Source organism: Mandrillus leucophaeus, unplaced genomic scaffold (genome assembly GCF_000951045.1).
Source record: "Mandrillus leucophaeus isolate KB7577 unplaced genomic scaffold, Mleu.le_1.0 Scaffold52, whole genome shotgun sequence".
NCBI lineage: Eukaryota > Metazoa > Chordata > Mammalia > Primates > Cercopithecidae > Mandrillus > Mandrillus leucophaeus.
In genome coordinates this window covers 1,826,138-1,838,324 of record NW_012105586.1, presented here as the reverse complement: position 1 = coordinate 1,838,324, position 12,187 = coordinate 1,826,138, and the positions used below count along the sequence as shown (strand labels likewise).

The 12,187-nt window shown below is 43.3% G+C and overlaps 1 protein-coding gene across 2 annotated transcripts in view; it reads left to right on the top strand.

The window, feature by feature from the left end:
* The window catches only part of VPS13D (vacuolar protein sorting 13 homolog D (S. cerevisiae)), a 279,483-nt gene that overhangs the window by 222,031 nt on the left and 45,265 nt on the right, over positions 1 to 12,187 (top strand). For both annotated transcript variants that reach the window (XM_011996567.1, XM_011996566.1), the window contains 2 exons: positions 1,538 to 1,670; positions 5,696 to 5,891. In XM_011996567.1, coding sequence (XP_011851957.1) covers positions 1,538 to 1,670; positions 5,696 to 5,891 — 329 coding nt within the window. The remainder of the gene's footprint in view (positions 1 to 1,537; positions 1,671 to 5,695; positions 5,892 to 12,187) is intronic.

The following is a 12,187-nucleotide window of genomic DNA, read 5'->3' as shown; positions in this document are numbered from 1 at the left end:
CAAATAATGATAGGGGTTACATCTCCAGAAAGATCAGGAATCACTGCCCTAGGTTGTAAAATATTTGGACTGAGTAAAAGTCATGAGTCTTCCCATAGCTTCTTCCAGGAACCATCACTTGACATGGAATTACTGCTGTGTTCACTAGTCCCTCTTCTGTGCCCAGAACTCATGTGTCACTTGTATCAAGAATCCTCATGACTGAGGTTTCCAAGGCAGATCTGATCTGTGTAACATGCATCCCAACCCCCTTGCCAAAGGAGAAAGAAACAGGCCCCCAGATGGCCACCCAGTTCCTGGGCCTTCCAGGCAGGCAGCTTGCCTTGAGGCTTTCCCCTGAGCCTTGTATCTAAGGAACATTCCTGTGAGTTTTCTAAGAGGTTAGTCCTGGGTCATTGGCACTTAAACCACTTGTTTTGGTAGATCCTTCCTGAGAAGGTTAATTATATATTTGATATCCTTCTCTTTTTATGCCTGAATGATGAGGATAAGTACTCTGTGGTTTATTAACTGTCACTTTAAACCTTTTCAGATTGTCTTGTGACAAAACAGAGTTTTATGTCCTTTTTATCCCAGCTTTGATGGATGAGACAGCTTTTCTGGTTAAAGTATGCCAGGGTAAATAAAATCTCTGAATTGTGGAGAGGGTGGGTTTGCATTTGAAATCATGAGTTCAAGTCTGCCACCTCCTATGAAAGGTGACCTAACCTGTTAATCTTTCCATCGATTTCATTTTTGGCTTTTGACAAATGGAGCTTGGCACCTCATAGGTACTCAGTAATTATTGAATAAATGAAAGAGAGCATTACTGGAAGGAGTTTGATGTCTCCAAATATTTGATACCAAACCCTAAAGCAACTGACACATTTCCTGTTTTGAATTCCACTGATTCTTAGAGCAAAGGGCCTATGTTCTTACCATGATACAGTCCCAAAGCTCACTTCTCCTCCCTCAAGACTATTTTGTTATACCTCTCATTTTTTCAGTAAATTTGGAGTAGTATTCTGGAAAGTGAATGTCATTAAAGATTTTTAGTAGTTGCTTTGCAAAGCCTAGTGTCCTCCATTGTATGCATCCCACAATTTGTGTGTGCCCAGTCCTTTTGAGAACCACTCACCTGGGGCAGACAGTATAGGTAACTGCATTTAAAATATTTAAATTTATTTATATTTAAATTATTGGCCAGGCACAGTGGCTCATGCCTGTAATCCCAGAACTTTGGGAGGCCTGGATGGGCAGATCACTTGAGGTCAGGAATTTGAGACTAGCCTGACCAACATGGTGAAACCCTACCTCTACTAAAAGTACAAAAATTAGCCAGGTGTGGTGGTACGCACCTGTAATCTCAGCTACTTGGGAGCCTGAGGCAGGAGAATCACTTGAGCCTGGGAGGCGGAGGTTGCAGTGAGATGAGATCACACCACTGCAGACCAACATGGGCTTATCTAAAATGTATTTAAATTTATTTAAAGTAATTCAAATAGTAAAAATAGTGCTAAGACTTTAAAACTCTTTTCCTGTTTTTAACTCATTCTAGTTTGCTGGAACATTATCAGATGGCTTAGGGAAGACGATGGACAATCGGCATCAGTCAGAGCGGGAGTACATCAGGTACCACGCAGCTACAAGTGGTGAACACCTTGTAGCCGGCATCCATGGCCTGGCTCATGGTAAGTCACAGGTGACATCAAGCTCTGCTGCTGCAGGTCCTCAGAGGTGCCTTTGTACCAATCTGATTGCAGCTATAAAAAAAGAAAGCTGGGCTGGACGTGATGGCTCAAGCTTTTATTCCCAGCATTTTGGGAGGCTGAGGAGAGCGGATCATGAGGTCAGGAGTTTAAGACCAGCCTGGCCAACACAGTGAAACCCCGCCTCTACTAAAAATACAAAAATTAGGCCAGGCGCAGTGGCTCACACGTGTAATCCCAGCACTTTGGGAGATTGAGACGGGTGGATCATTTGAGGTGAAGAGTTCGAGACCAGCCTGGCCAACATGGTGAAACCGCGTCTCTACTAGAAATACAAAAATTAGACAGGTGTGGTGGTACACACCTGTAATCCCAGCTATTCAGGAGGCTGAGGCAGGAGAATTGCTTGAACCCTGGAGGTGGAGGTTGCAATGAGCCGAGATCATGCCACTGCACTCCTGGTGATAGAGCAAGACTCCATTTCAAAAAAAAAGAAAGCTGACAACAGAGGAAATCCTGTGTTGGTGTACCTTCCAAGCTCTCTTACTTTATCCTCCTTGAAGTTGAAATATGACAGCCTGTGAGAACTCCTCATTCGTCTTCTGAATGTTGTGCACATTGCAATTCCTTTCGTTCTCTGGCTTCTGTTCCCAAAGTATCATAAGGTGTAATCAACCAGACCTGTTCTTAGAATTGTAGCTGCTGCTTCTCTTCTTAGAATTGTAACCTCTGCCTTCTCCTTACTGATCATTCCTTCCAAAGAAATTGAAATGGGGAATTGGTGACCAGGTTTGTAGCCTAGGTGTTTTTTAGTTTTGCATAAATGTGCTTTCACTAAAATTATAAATTTATCTGCCTAAGAGATGTTGGTGATGGCGTGAATGCATTTGGTCTCTGACTTTGAATTCCAGCTTCTAATGCTTTAATTCTGAGTCATTTGCCTTTTGTTGCATTTTTCTTAACAATTTCTTAGTACAGCATCCAAGGCCCTTGGAACTATAAATCCAGTCAATTTTTCCGACCACCGTCCCTCAGCCATGCTGCACTTGGGCCACACAGAGCTATGTACTGCTTCCCAGGCGTACCTCCAGGTCCTTGTTCATGCATGTTCCTGCTCTCCCTCCTCTGCCTCACTTCCTTGTCTATCAAAATCCTACTCAACCTGTAAGTCCCAACTCAAATACATTTTCCCAGCTCGATTAGTCCCCATTAGAGTTAATGACAGAGCACAGTCTGGGTTGTGTATGTCACCAACTGTGTACATTGAGGTCTCTGATAGATTGAGAATGTGAGGAGGGGAGAGAGACCACTTTGTATTCACCTTTATCCTTGCGTACCTCACATGACACCTGGCACGTAGCTCATGCATAGTAAGGCTTAGTAAATTAAACTCTTTTTACCAGATCCTTAGGAACCATCCAAAACTATCAGAGTCATATCAAGACTGATCAGTATTAATTATCTGCATTTGGAAGAAGAGGAAGGAATATAGACAGTAAAAAATTATATATCTATTGTGCTTAGGACACGTTTAGAATAGAGTTTTTGTTTTTCAGCTTTCCTAATGGTGAGATTTGGATCAAAATGCCTTTGCTTTTCCTAAGGCTGCCCAACCGTAAAGGGAGCTGTCCCTAAGGAGACATCAGGCCAGAAGTGAAATTTGGCTGAAAGTAACTTGTTTATGAATTTTAAAAGTTGAGTGTTGGGCAATCATTTGGGGTTAAGGTTTAATCATTCTTTCTAGTAATGACAGTACATTGGACTTTTCGAAGACTTTTAAAATGAATATGAAATGCTTTGTTATGTATGGTGGCCTTTATCTGGCCAGCATCCTTGCGATGTGGAGAGAGCATGACTGTCCTCCCTTTCTGGATGAACACACAAATGTGCTGAAAAAATGCATGATTAGTTCAAAGTTGCAAAATCACCTCTCATCAAGAATCATTCCTATAATATGTACAGCCTCTCCAGGAGCCAGTGGCTTCATCCAAAGAGGATCCACTGAGCTCTGGGTTATATGAAGGCAGTGTGTGAGAGTCTTCCTTTAGGATGAAAAGACCTTTAGAAGATGACAAGAAACAGAATCCACTCAATCCCCTTGGTTAAGAACTGGGAATTGTGCTCAGTTCTCTCTGCAGGCCCTGCTGGACCCGGGTTCAGTCATGTTCTGTCTCTCAGGTTCTAGTCTGAATTCCTATCCTGTGTGTGCTCTGCCAAGAACTTTGTTCACAAAGTATGGGAAGGGGCTGGGTGCAGTGGCTCAGGACAGTAAACCTGGTACTTTAGAAGACCTAGAGGGAGGATTGCTTGAGCCCAGGAATTTAAGGCTGCAGCAAGCTGTGATCATGCCACTGCACTCCAGCCTGGGTGATAGACGGAGACCCTGTTTCTTAAAAAAAAAAATAAGAAAAAAAAGTTTGGGAAAGAGATATTGCCTCATTGGAGCAAATTTACCCAGAATCCAAAAGAAACGTTGTGAATTGTTAGTGCATTCTCGCCCAAGGAGTTTCCTTTACCAATTTGTCTCACTAGAGCTGAAGAGTCTGGAGAGCTTCCTCACACCCCACTGTCAGAGGGTAAACATCCTGTGAGTGTCCCTGGCACAGGTCCTGGAGATGCTCCCCGGACAGGCTGCCTCTTCCCTTCAGTGACCATGACCTCTTCAGCCGCTGCCAGCTTCTGGCCTCCTCTAAGGTGTTTTCAGCCATTGCTGTCAACTTGCAAAATGTTTGGAATGTCTTTTTGACCCGGATTGGACTTTTGAACTGACTTCGTTGAAGGTCCCAGCCAGCTTTCATAGCTTTTTGGGGTGCTCTTCATGAAGATTTTATATAATTGCCTATACCAAATTTCATCAAAGCATGCAGTAACTTTTACCTTATTTCAAGCATCCCGAGGGATTGGCCAGTCACCCCCATAGTGTTCTTTGAAAACTGCACTGCAAATGTATACCATCGGCTCTCTACATCCACAGATTCAACCAACCATGGATGGAAAATACTTGGGAAAAAAAAGATTTTGCAAAGTGCCAGAGAGCAAAATTTGAATTTGCCACACGTTTCAAATACTGTGTTGACTCCGCACAAATGAAGTGATATGTGGGCATTGTATTAGCTACTATAAATCATCTAGAGGTGATTTAACCTATACAGGATGGTATGTATAGGTTATATGCAAGTACCTACAGCACATTATGTAAGGGACTTGAGCATCCTAGGATTTTGGTATCTGCAGGGAGTCCTGGATCAATCCTGCATGGATACTAAGGAACAACTATATTTAGTTATCTCTCTCTGCCCTCCTTCCCTCCCTCCTTCCCTCGGCGTCTCAGTCACCAGGCTGGAGTGCAGTGGCACAATCTTGGCTCACTGCAACCTCCACCTCCTGGGTTCAAGCAATTCTCCTGCCTTAGCCTCCCAAATAGCTGGGACTACAGACGCGCATCCCCATGCCCAGCTAATTTTTGTATTTTTAGTAAAGACAGGGTTTCACCATGTAGGCCAGGATGGTCTCTATCTCTTGACCTCGTGATCTGCCCGCTGCAGCCTCCCCAAGTGCTGGGATTACGGGTGTGAGCCACCGCGCCCAGCCTCTGCCTTATATGTCATAGAATGCCATCATCTTCAGACTTTCCCCAAAGGCCCAATTTTCTAGTCTGTTACTGATTTAATCCTCTATCTGTATCCTCTCCTGATCGTCCATAGGCTGCCCAAGCTCTGAGATCGAAAAATTGGCCACTGTTAACCTCTCAGCTTTTCTTTGATTTTTTTTTTTTAAACTGGAACACACTTTACTTCTGACTAACATGTAACATATATCCTCTGACTCTAGACTTAGTGGGCAAATCTGCAGGATCCTCTGTCTGTGAGTTGGCCTGTCTGTGGCCTCTCCGGCACAGAGATTAATAGAATGGCCTTAAGTTATCATTCCATAATCAAGGGGTTTGGCTTTAAATGCTTTTGCTTTTGTCCTCGTCAGGTTACGACAGCCCTTGTCTTTTTCACTAGGTATCATTGGTGGACTGACCAGTGTTATAACTTCGACAGTGGAAGGTGTGAAAACAGAAGGGGGTGTCAGCGGTTTCATATCTGGCCTTGGGAAAGGGCTTGTTGGCACTGTAACCAAGCCAGTGGCAGGCGCCCTGGATTTTGCATCAGAAACAGCCCAGGCGGTGAGAGACACAGCCACACTCAGTGGCCCCAGGTCAGTGGTCGTGGGAAGAGTGGCTTTTGCAGTTTCCAGCCTAGGTCTGCTGCTTCTTCTAATCCATACTGATGTGTTTAATTGTACACTTTCTTAGTTACAGGGTTTTTAATTCGAATACTTATAACTGAAATTTCTGATCTGCCTAAAATAAAAACATGAAAATGAGGTACAGAAACCTGGCATGAATTTTTTCAGATATATATATATATATATATATATATAAAATATTTTATATATGCTATATATTTTATATATGTATGTATATATAGCATGTTATATATATATAGGTGTATATGAGTATGTTATTTTTCTCCACTAGAGAGGTCAGAAATAGGATTAAATTGTTATAAGCTTCTTCTGTTCACCAAGCCAACTGGATCCCCACATGCCCATGAAGAAAACTGTCAGATTGTAGTCTGGTTCTTACTCCTACACCCCATGGTATAGTTCTAGAATCCCCGCAGTTGCAGTTCACCACGTGGGTCTGTTCCTTCTTAATTTTCCTTCTGCTTGAAAGTGCCAGCCCCAGCCTCATAAAGAAAAGTGCCACCCCCCATCCTCCCAGCAGGTCGGCAGTTCTGCTGTGGGATTGCCATCTGGCCTTGATACCAACTGAGACTGGAAATCAGGGACAGCCCATATGGTTCCACATCTCACAGAACCCAACCACTTTAACATAGCTATTTGCTTGAATGGCCTATTTTAGCCTCCCTTTTCCAGAGTGACTAGTTGGGGATTCTTATCAACAAAGGGTATAATGAATGTTAAGGGCCCAGCCAAGCTAGACTCGACTTAAGCCCAGAAGGATTTTGCTGCTGCCTCGATAATAGATTTTCCCTGAGTGAATTAGTACGCCCTTTTAGAATGCCTAGGGCCTGGCCCACGTCCACCCTCTGTCACTCCCTCAAATAGGATGTGAAGTGAAATTGTCCCCAATTGAAGTGAATCCATTTGTCTGTCACCAGGAAAACTTACTGAAGACACATTACTGCAGTAGGGGAAACGCTCCGATTGTGGACTGGGGCCATGCAGTGTGCTGTGCCAGAATGCCTTCCATCTGGAAGCAGCTGAGTAAACTCTGTATGGTTTACTTTAGTTAAGTTACATTCTATTCTCAGATACAAAACTAAAACAATCCTTGAGTATATTTTGAAGCATTTATGAAGTTGTGGGGAGGGGCAGGCAGTGAGGGGGCTTTGAAAGTATTTCCAGTTAGTTTTTCCATCTCTGCTCGAAGCCCAAGAAGTCCACCTCCAGTATTTGTTAAGATAATAAGACTTAATGAAGTGTAAAGCTGAAGACGCCTAAGAGTTCCCAAAGAAGCATGTGTATTCTTAAAATGTCAAAATAGCCAAGGGATTGATTGATAAAAGGGGTTCAAGGTATATGTGATAAATTTTTTAAAGATGATTTCGTGCTGTGAAGTTTTAATAATGTTGACAAGAAAGAAATGGCTTGAATTTTATACATTGTCAGCTTGAAAGTCTTGATGAGGTTTTTCATTCTTTTTAGGAGCAGCAGTGATGTGGCCACAGTCACTGCAGAAAAATGTCTTTGAGAGGGACATTCTTGTCATCTTTTTTAGTTGTTCAACACTGCCGTGTGATCTTGTGTCAGCCAGTACATAGCTGCCATTTACTCATTCCCTGTCAGTAAATGGTCATTGAAAATTCCCTATGAACTCAGGGTTGGGAATAGCAGAAACCAAAACTCTCCCTGCTCTCAAAGAGCTTATAATCAAGCAGGGCAGCAAACATAAAACAATCATATAAACACTTATTTGCTGAAATTGTGACAGTGACATAGAGGAGACTTACAGGGTGCCGTGAGACTATGATCAGAGAAGGTGATGGGGAGAAGGAGGGCGGCTAACCTAGTGATCAGGGGAGTTGAGACAGGCTTTTCCAGGGAAGTAAAATTTGAGGTGAAGCCTGGAGTATGAAGTAGGAGTTGGCCAGGTGAAGAGAAGAGAGAATCACCTTCCAGGGAAAAGGGAACTACTGTGTGTGCAACACCAAAAGGAAGGAACTTACCTATGTGCCAGGCATTGTCTTTGCGCTTCCACGTGTGGAATCCCATTTAATCTTCATACTTGATTTACAAATGAAGACAAGACAGTCCAGAGAAGCTTGTCTGGAGTCATGGAGCTTGTCCACAGCCACACAGCTGGTCGGAGATGGTAAACCTAGACTCATACTCAGCCTATCTCTTGACCCTGTGTCCAGCACCACTGCATTGCACCCTGCTGCCTCGGTCTCGGGGGAGGGGGCTGGTTGGATTTCTCTTGTACGTGTTTCAGAGTCAGTTAGTATATGGCATTCCAGATAGTTACTTCCCTGCTGACTCAAGATTTACTTTACTATTACCTACACACTGACATGATTTAGGTCTTGACCAGCATTGCATTTTTCTCTGTCTGGTTCCTCTGGCCTGCCACCTTAGCCTTATCCGGACCTCAGCAGCAGAGACCATGCCCTCACAAAGGTACTGGGGAGGCATTCACAGTCAGCACTGGCCACTCCTTATCTCAGCCCAATGAAGTTTTACATTTCCATGTAGATGAGGCACTCGGGATGTAGAAAAGTTGTGCAGCTTGACTCAAAGCAGACAGTAATTGGGCAGCCTAATTGAAGTTGGACTGCAAGTTCCAACTTTGTAGGCTGCAGAAAAAAAGAAAAAAATGAATAACGAAGTTTAACTGCAAGTTTCGTGACACAGCTCTCTGCGTAACCATTCACTCCTCCCAGAAACAAAAGCCACCGTGATAATTGAGGCACAGCCAGTCTTCATATATCCTCAAAGGAGGGGGATTAACTTCCACATCTGTTCTCTATTCCTGGAGGTGCCAGTAGCAGGAGAGCCATGGCGGAAGTTACCAGAGGCAAGTGGGGCAGAGGCGAGAGGGGCATATGTTTGGATTAGTGGATTAGTATCCTTTATTGTGCAGAAAAAGCCAAAATTACAGATTTTTCTGAAAGGATAAATAGCAGCCGTTTCAGCAATGTCCGTCAGTCCATTTGTCCTGGTCCAGAAGTATTCATGAGGAGCCATGCGTTAGAAGAGAGTGCTTGGGCTGGGCGTGGTGGCTCACACCTGTAATCCTGCACTTTGGGAGGCCAAGGTGGGAGGATCGCTTGAGCCCAGGAGTTTGAGACCAGCCCGGGCACCATATTGCTGGGTAGGGTGGTGTGCACCTCTGGTCCTTACTACTTAGGAAGCTGAGATGGGAAGACTGCTGGAGCCTGGAAGGTTGAGGCTGCACTGAGCTGTGATTGTGTCCCTGCACTCCAGCCTGGTCAACAGTGAGACCCTGTCAAACAAAGAGAGAGAACGCTTGATCTGGAAAACAACAGGCCAGAGTCCCAGCCTCCTCACTTATTAGCTTTGGGCCCTGGGTCAAGTCAAGACATCTATGTAAGACTCAGTTTTAGTTTTTTCATCTATAAATTGGGGATAAATTTATTTCTCTGTTTATTCTGCTTCTCAGGAGTTTGAAGCCCAACCAGAGTTATTTTAATGTGGAAGCTATAAAGAACTATAAAAATGCTGGGTGATATTATTTGAAAGTCCTATTAAAGGAGCACAGAGATCCTTGCAGGTGGAGAAATGTTTCAGTGCCAGTTTGTTCTGATGACACTGTATCTCTTAGGAACATACTGACTCTAACACTATCACCGAGGGATAAATCACCCTGGTTTCTTGGAAGTGAGTTATAACCATCTCCAACCATCCCAGTTGATTGAACAGGATCCAGGGGTGTTACTCAGGGTTTTTCCCCACTGTTTAGACAACAGGGACTAACAAATGATTTGAAGGGATTAGAAGTGAGATTCTGACCGAGGGTTGACCTGAGCCCAGGGACCAAGCCAGGAATAGAACCCAAGAGTCCAAGAGTTCTGCCTCTGAGCCTGCAATTGGAATGAGACTTTCTGCTTCCTTTGTAATATTTCATCCAAGTAAAGGCTTAGATCTTAGCATCTATGTTTTAAAAGACCCAAATTTTAAGCAGATGATAGGAAAGTAAGCCATAAAACTGTGAACAAGTACTCCTTCCAGTAATCCATCTGAAAAGTGGCCTTACAGGAAACATTGGCTCCTTTTTTGTGTTTATTTGAACATGATTTTATTTATAGGGAACCCCCCTCCTTATGTTCTTTCAGATTAAAATACTTCCAAGTTCTCCTTGTTGCAGTGCGCTGGCATTCCAAACGACAGCCACCTAACTTTCCTCTGAAATTTCCAGGCAACCCAATAGTTCTCAGGAAGGCAGGTGGGGGTGGGGAGAGAAGAGGGCGGAGGACTGCAGAGCCTTTGGCCTCAACATGAGTGTTGTGGACCAATATCCCCCACTGCATTTGTTCACTGTGCAAGTATGTGTGGTTTGGAACTGAAACAGGAAACCTTTTCCAAGGCAACGTTCTGCTGGCTCAGGTTGCATCTTCTGGCCTACGTGTATTGGGCCACATTTGTCTGTTCCCAAGTAAAGTTTATGAAAATGGCACAGATGCAGGCACACTTGAGGTGCCACTGAAGCTATGTGAAGAGCCTGCTACCCTTCAAACAGACCAGGCCCAAGCAAGGTGCCAAGCCACGTGAGAGTGCCCAGTCCACTGTGTAAATGTGACGGCCTCTGATGGTAGTGTTTGAAAAGATACTTAGTAGAAAGTTGCAGAGACCCAGGAGCAGCCGTTTCACAAAAGAAGGCAAAAATACCTTTGAGAAGAAAGGAATGTCTGCCTCTCACTATGTGTTTGCTTGTTTGTTTCTCCAGATACCATCTGTTGCAGACTATGGGGTGCATGACATTTTAGGGAAGTAGCAGATGAAGATTTATGAAGCTGGGCCCTGAGGTTTCCTCTAAAATATTTCTTCACCTTTTAAGTCAAGACCCAAAAGTGGGGAGAGAAGTAGGAGTTGGCAGAACTTGAAATATTTAAACTAATTTAGCAAAGCTCAGGAGTGTTGGAGCTTATCTTGTTATTTAAGTTAGATAAAGAGGAAGGGGAATTTGAAGGATAATGATAGATCAGTGTTGAAGAATATAGCCATCAGGACTGATAATGTTCTGGAATCCCAGGACCCTCAGATTGTGCATGTATATGTAAATTCCATTTGCTCTGAGAGCTTTTGAAAAAGAAACTTTTTGGTTGATTTCACAGAAAAGATTTATGGTGGGCATACTTGACTTTTTCAGTAAAAACAGTCCCAACACACCACCCAAAATCTGTTAAGACACTTCTGGTGAATGACCTCTTAGATGTGAAATGGAAATGGGTTTTCTTAAGGAAAGGCCCCTTTCGTTAACAGTGTTTGCACCTTACTCATGATTCTCCAGGACAAAAGGACTAAGACTCTCTTGGGTCACCAGAGCCTGAATGCAGTCAGGTTGGACAGGTCAGCAAAAAGTCCGCAAAGAGAACTTAGGAAATGCTTCCGTTAACTTTTTCATACTAGTTGGGTAATACTGCTTTTAATTACTCTTCTCTGAAAGCAGCTATTTCTTATACTTGGTATTACACATAGCATATCAAGCAGAATTGGCTTGAATTGAGCCTTTAGGGAACTTCCAAAGGTAAAAATTGAGTAAAGATTCAAATGTTTATTAGGATATACCAGCGTTCATCTTTTTTCCCCACTAATATTCCATTCAAGGCAGGAGAGTAGGCTGATATCCCATGTATCTAGAAGTAGATCAAGTTCAATATTTCTTTCAGAGTTCCTGTTCCTTAAAACTATAAATGGGTTTTATATTTTATTCCATGTTTGGCTTCATAAGAAAATATTTTTAATTGTTACCCAGTAAAAGTAACATTTCAGAAAGATCTGATACGTTATCCTGTGGCTCCTGCCTCATACTCATCTAGGAAGTTCCAGCAGGCTCCTTCCAGATGAGTCCTGTATACTGTGGTGGCATCCATATACAGGCATGTATATGGTAAGGGTGAAAAGCTGGAACTTATACCTGTTTGACCCTAAGGCTCTGTTCTAATCTTTGGGCATATCTGTCTTTTGGCTTGGTAACCATCTGCTGCTTGGGACAGCCACTGTGTTAGTTAACATGTCAGTTTCATCATGAGAAAGGAATTACATTTCAGTGAAACTGAAAAATTATTGCTATATCCAGCTGAAGGGAAGGGACTGTCAAATCTCTCCTCTGTTGTCCAAACATGGCACAGTAGATATAGTGACAGTTCCTTTATCTTCTACTCACCCTTGCGTATATGTTTATGAGGTGACAGCCATATATTCTCACTTCCTGATCTTGCCAAACCAGGTCTTTCCAGAGAATGCTT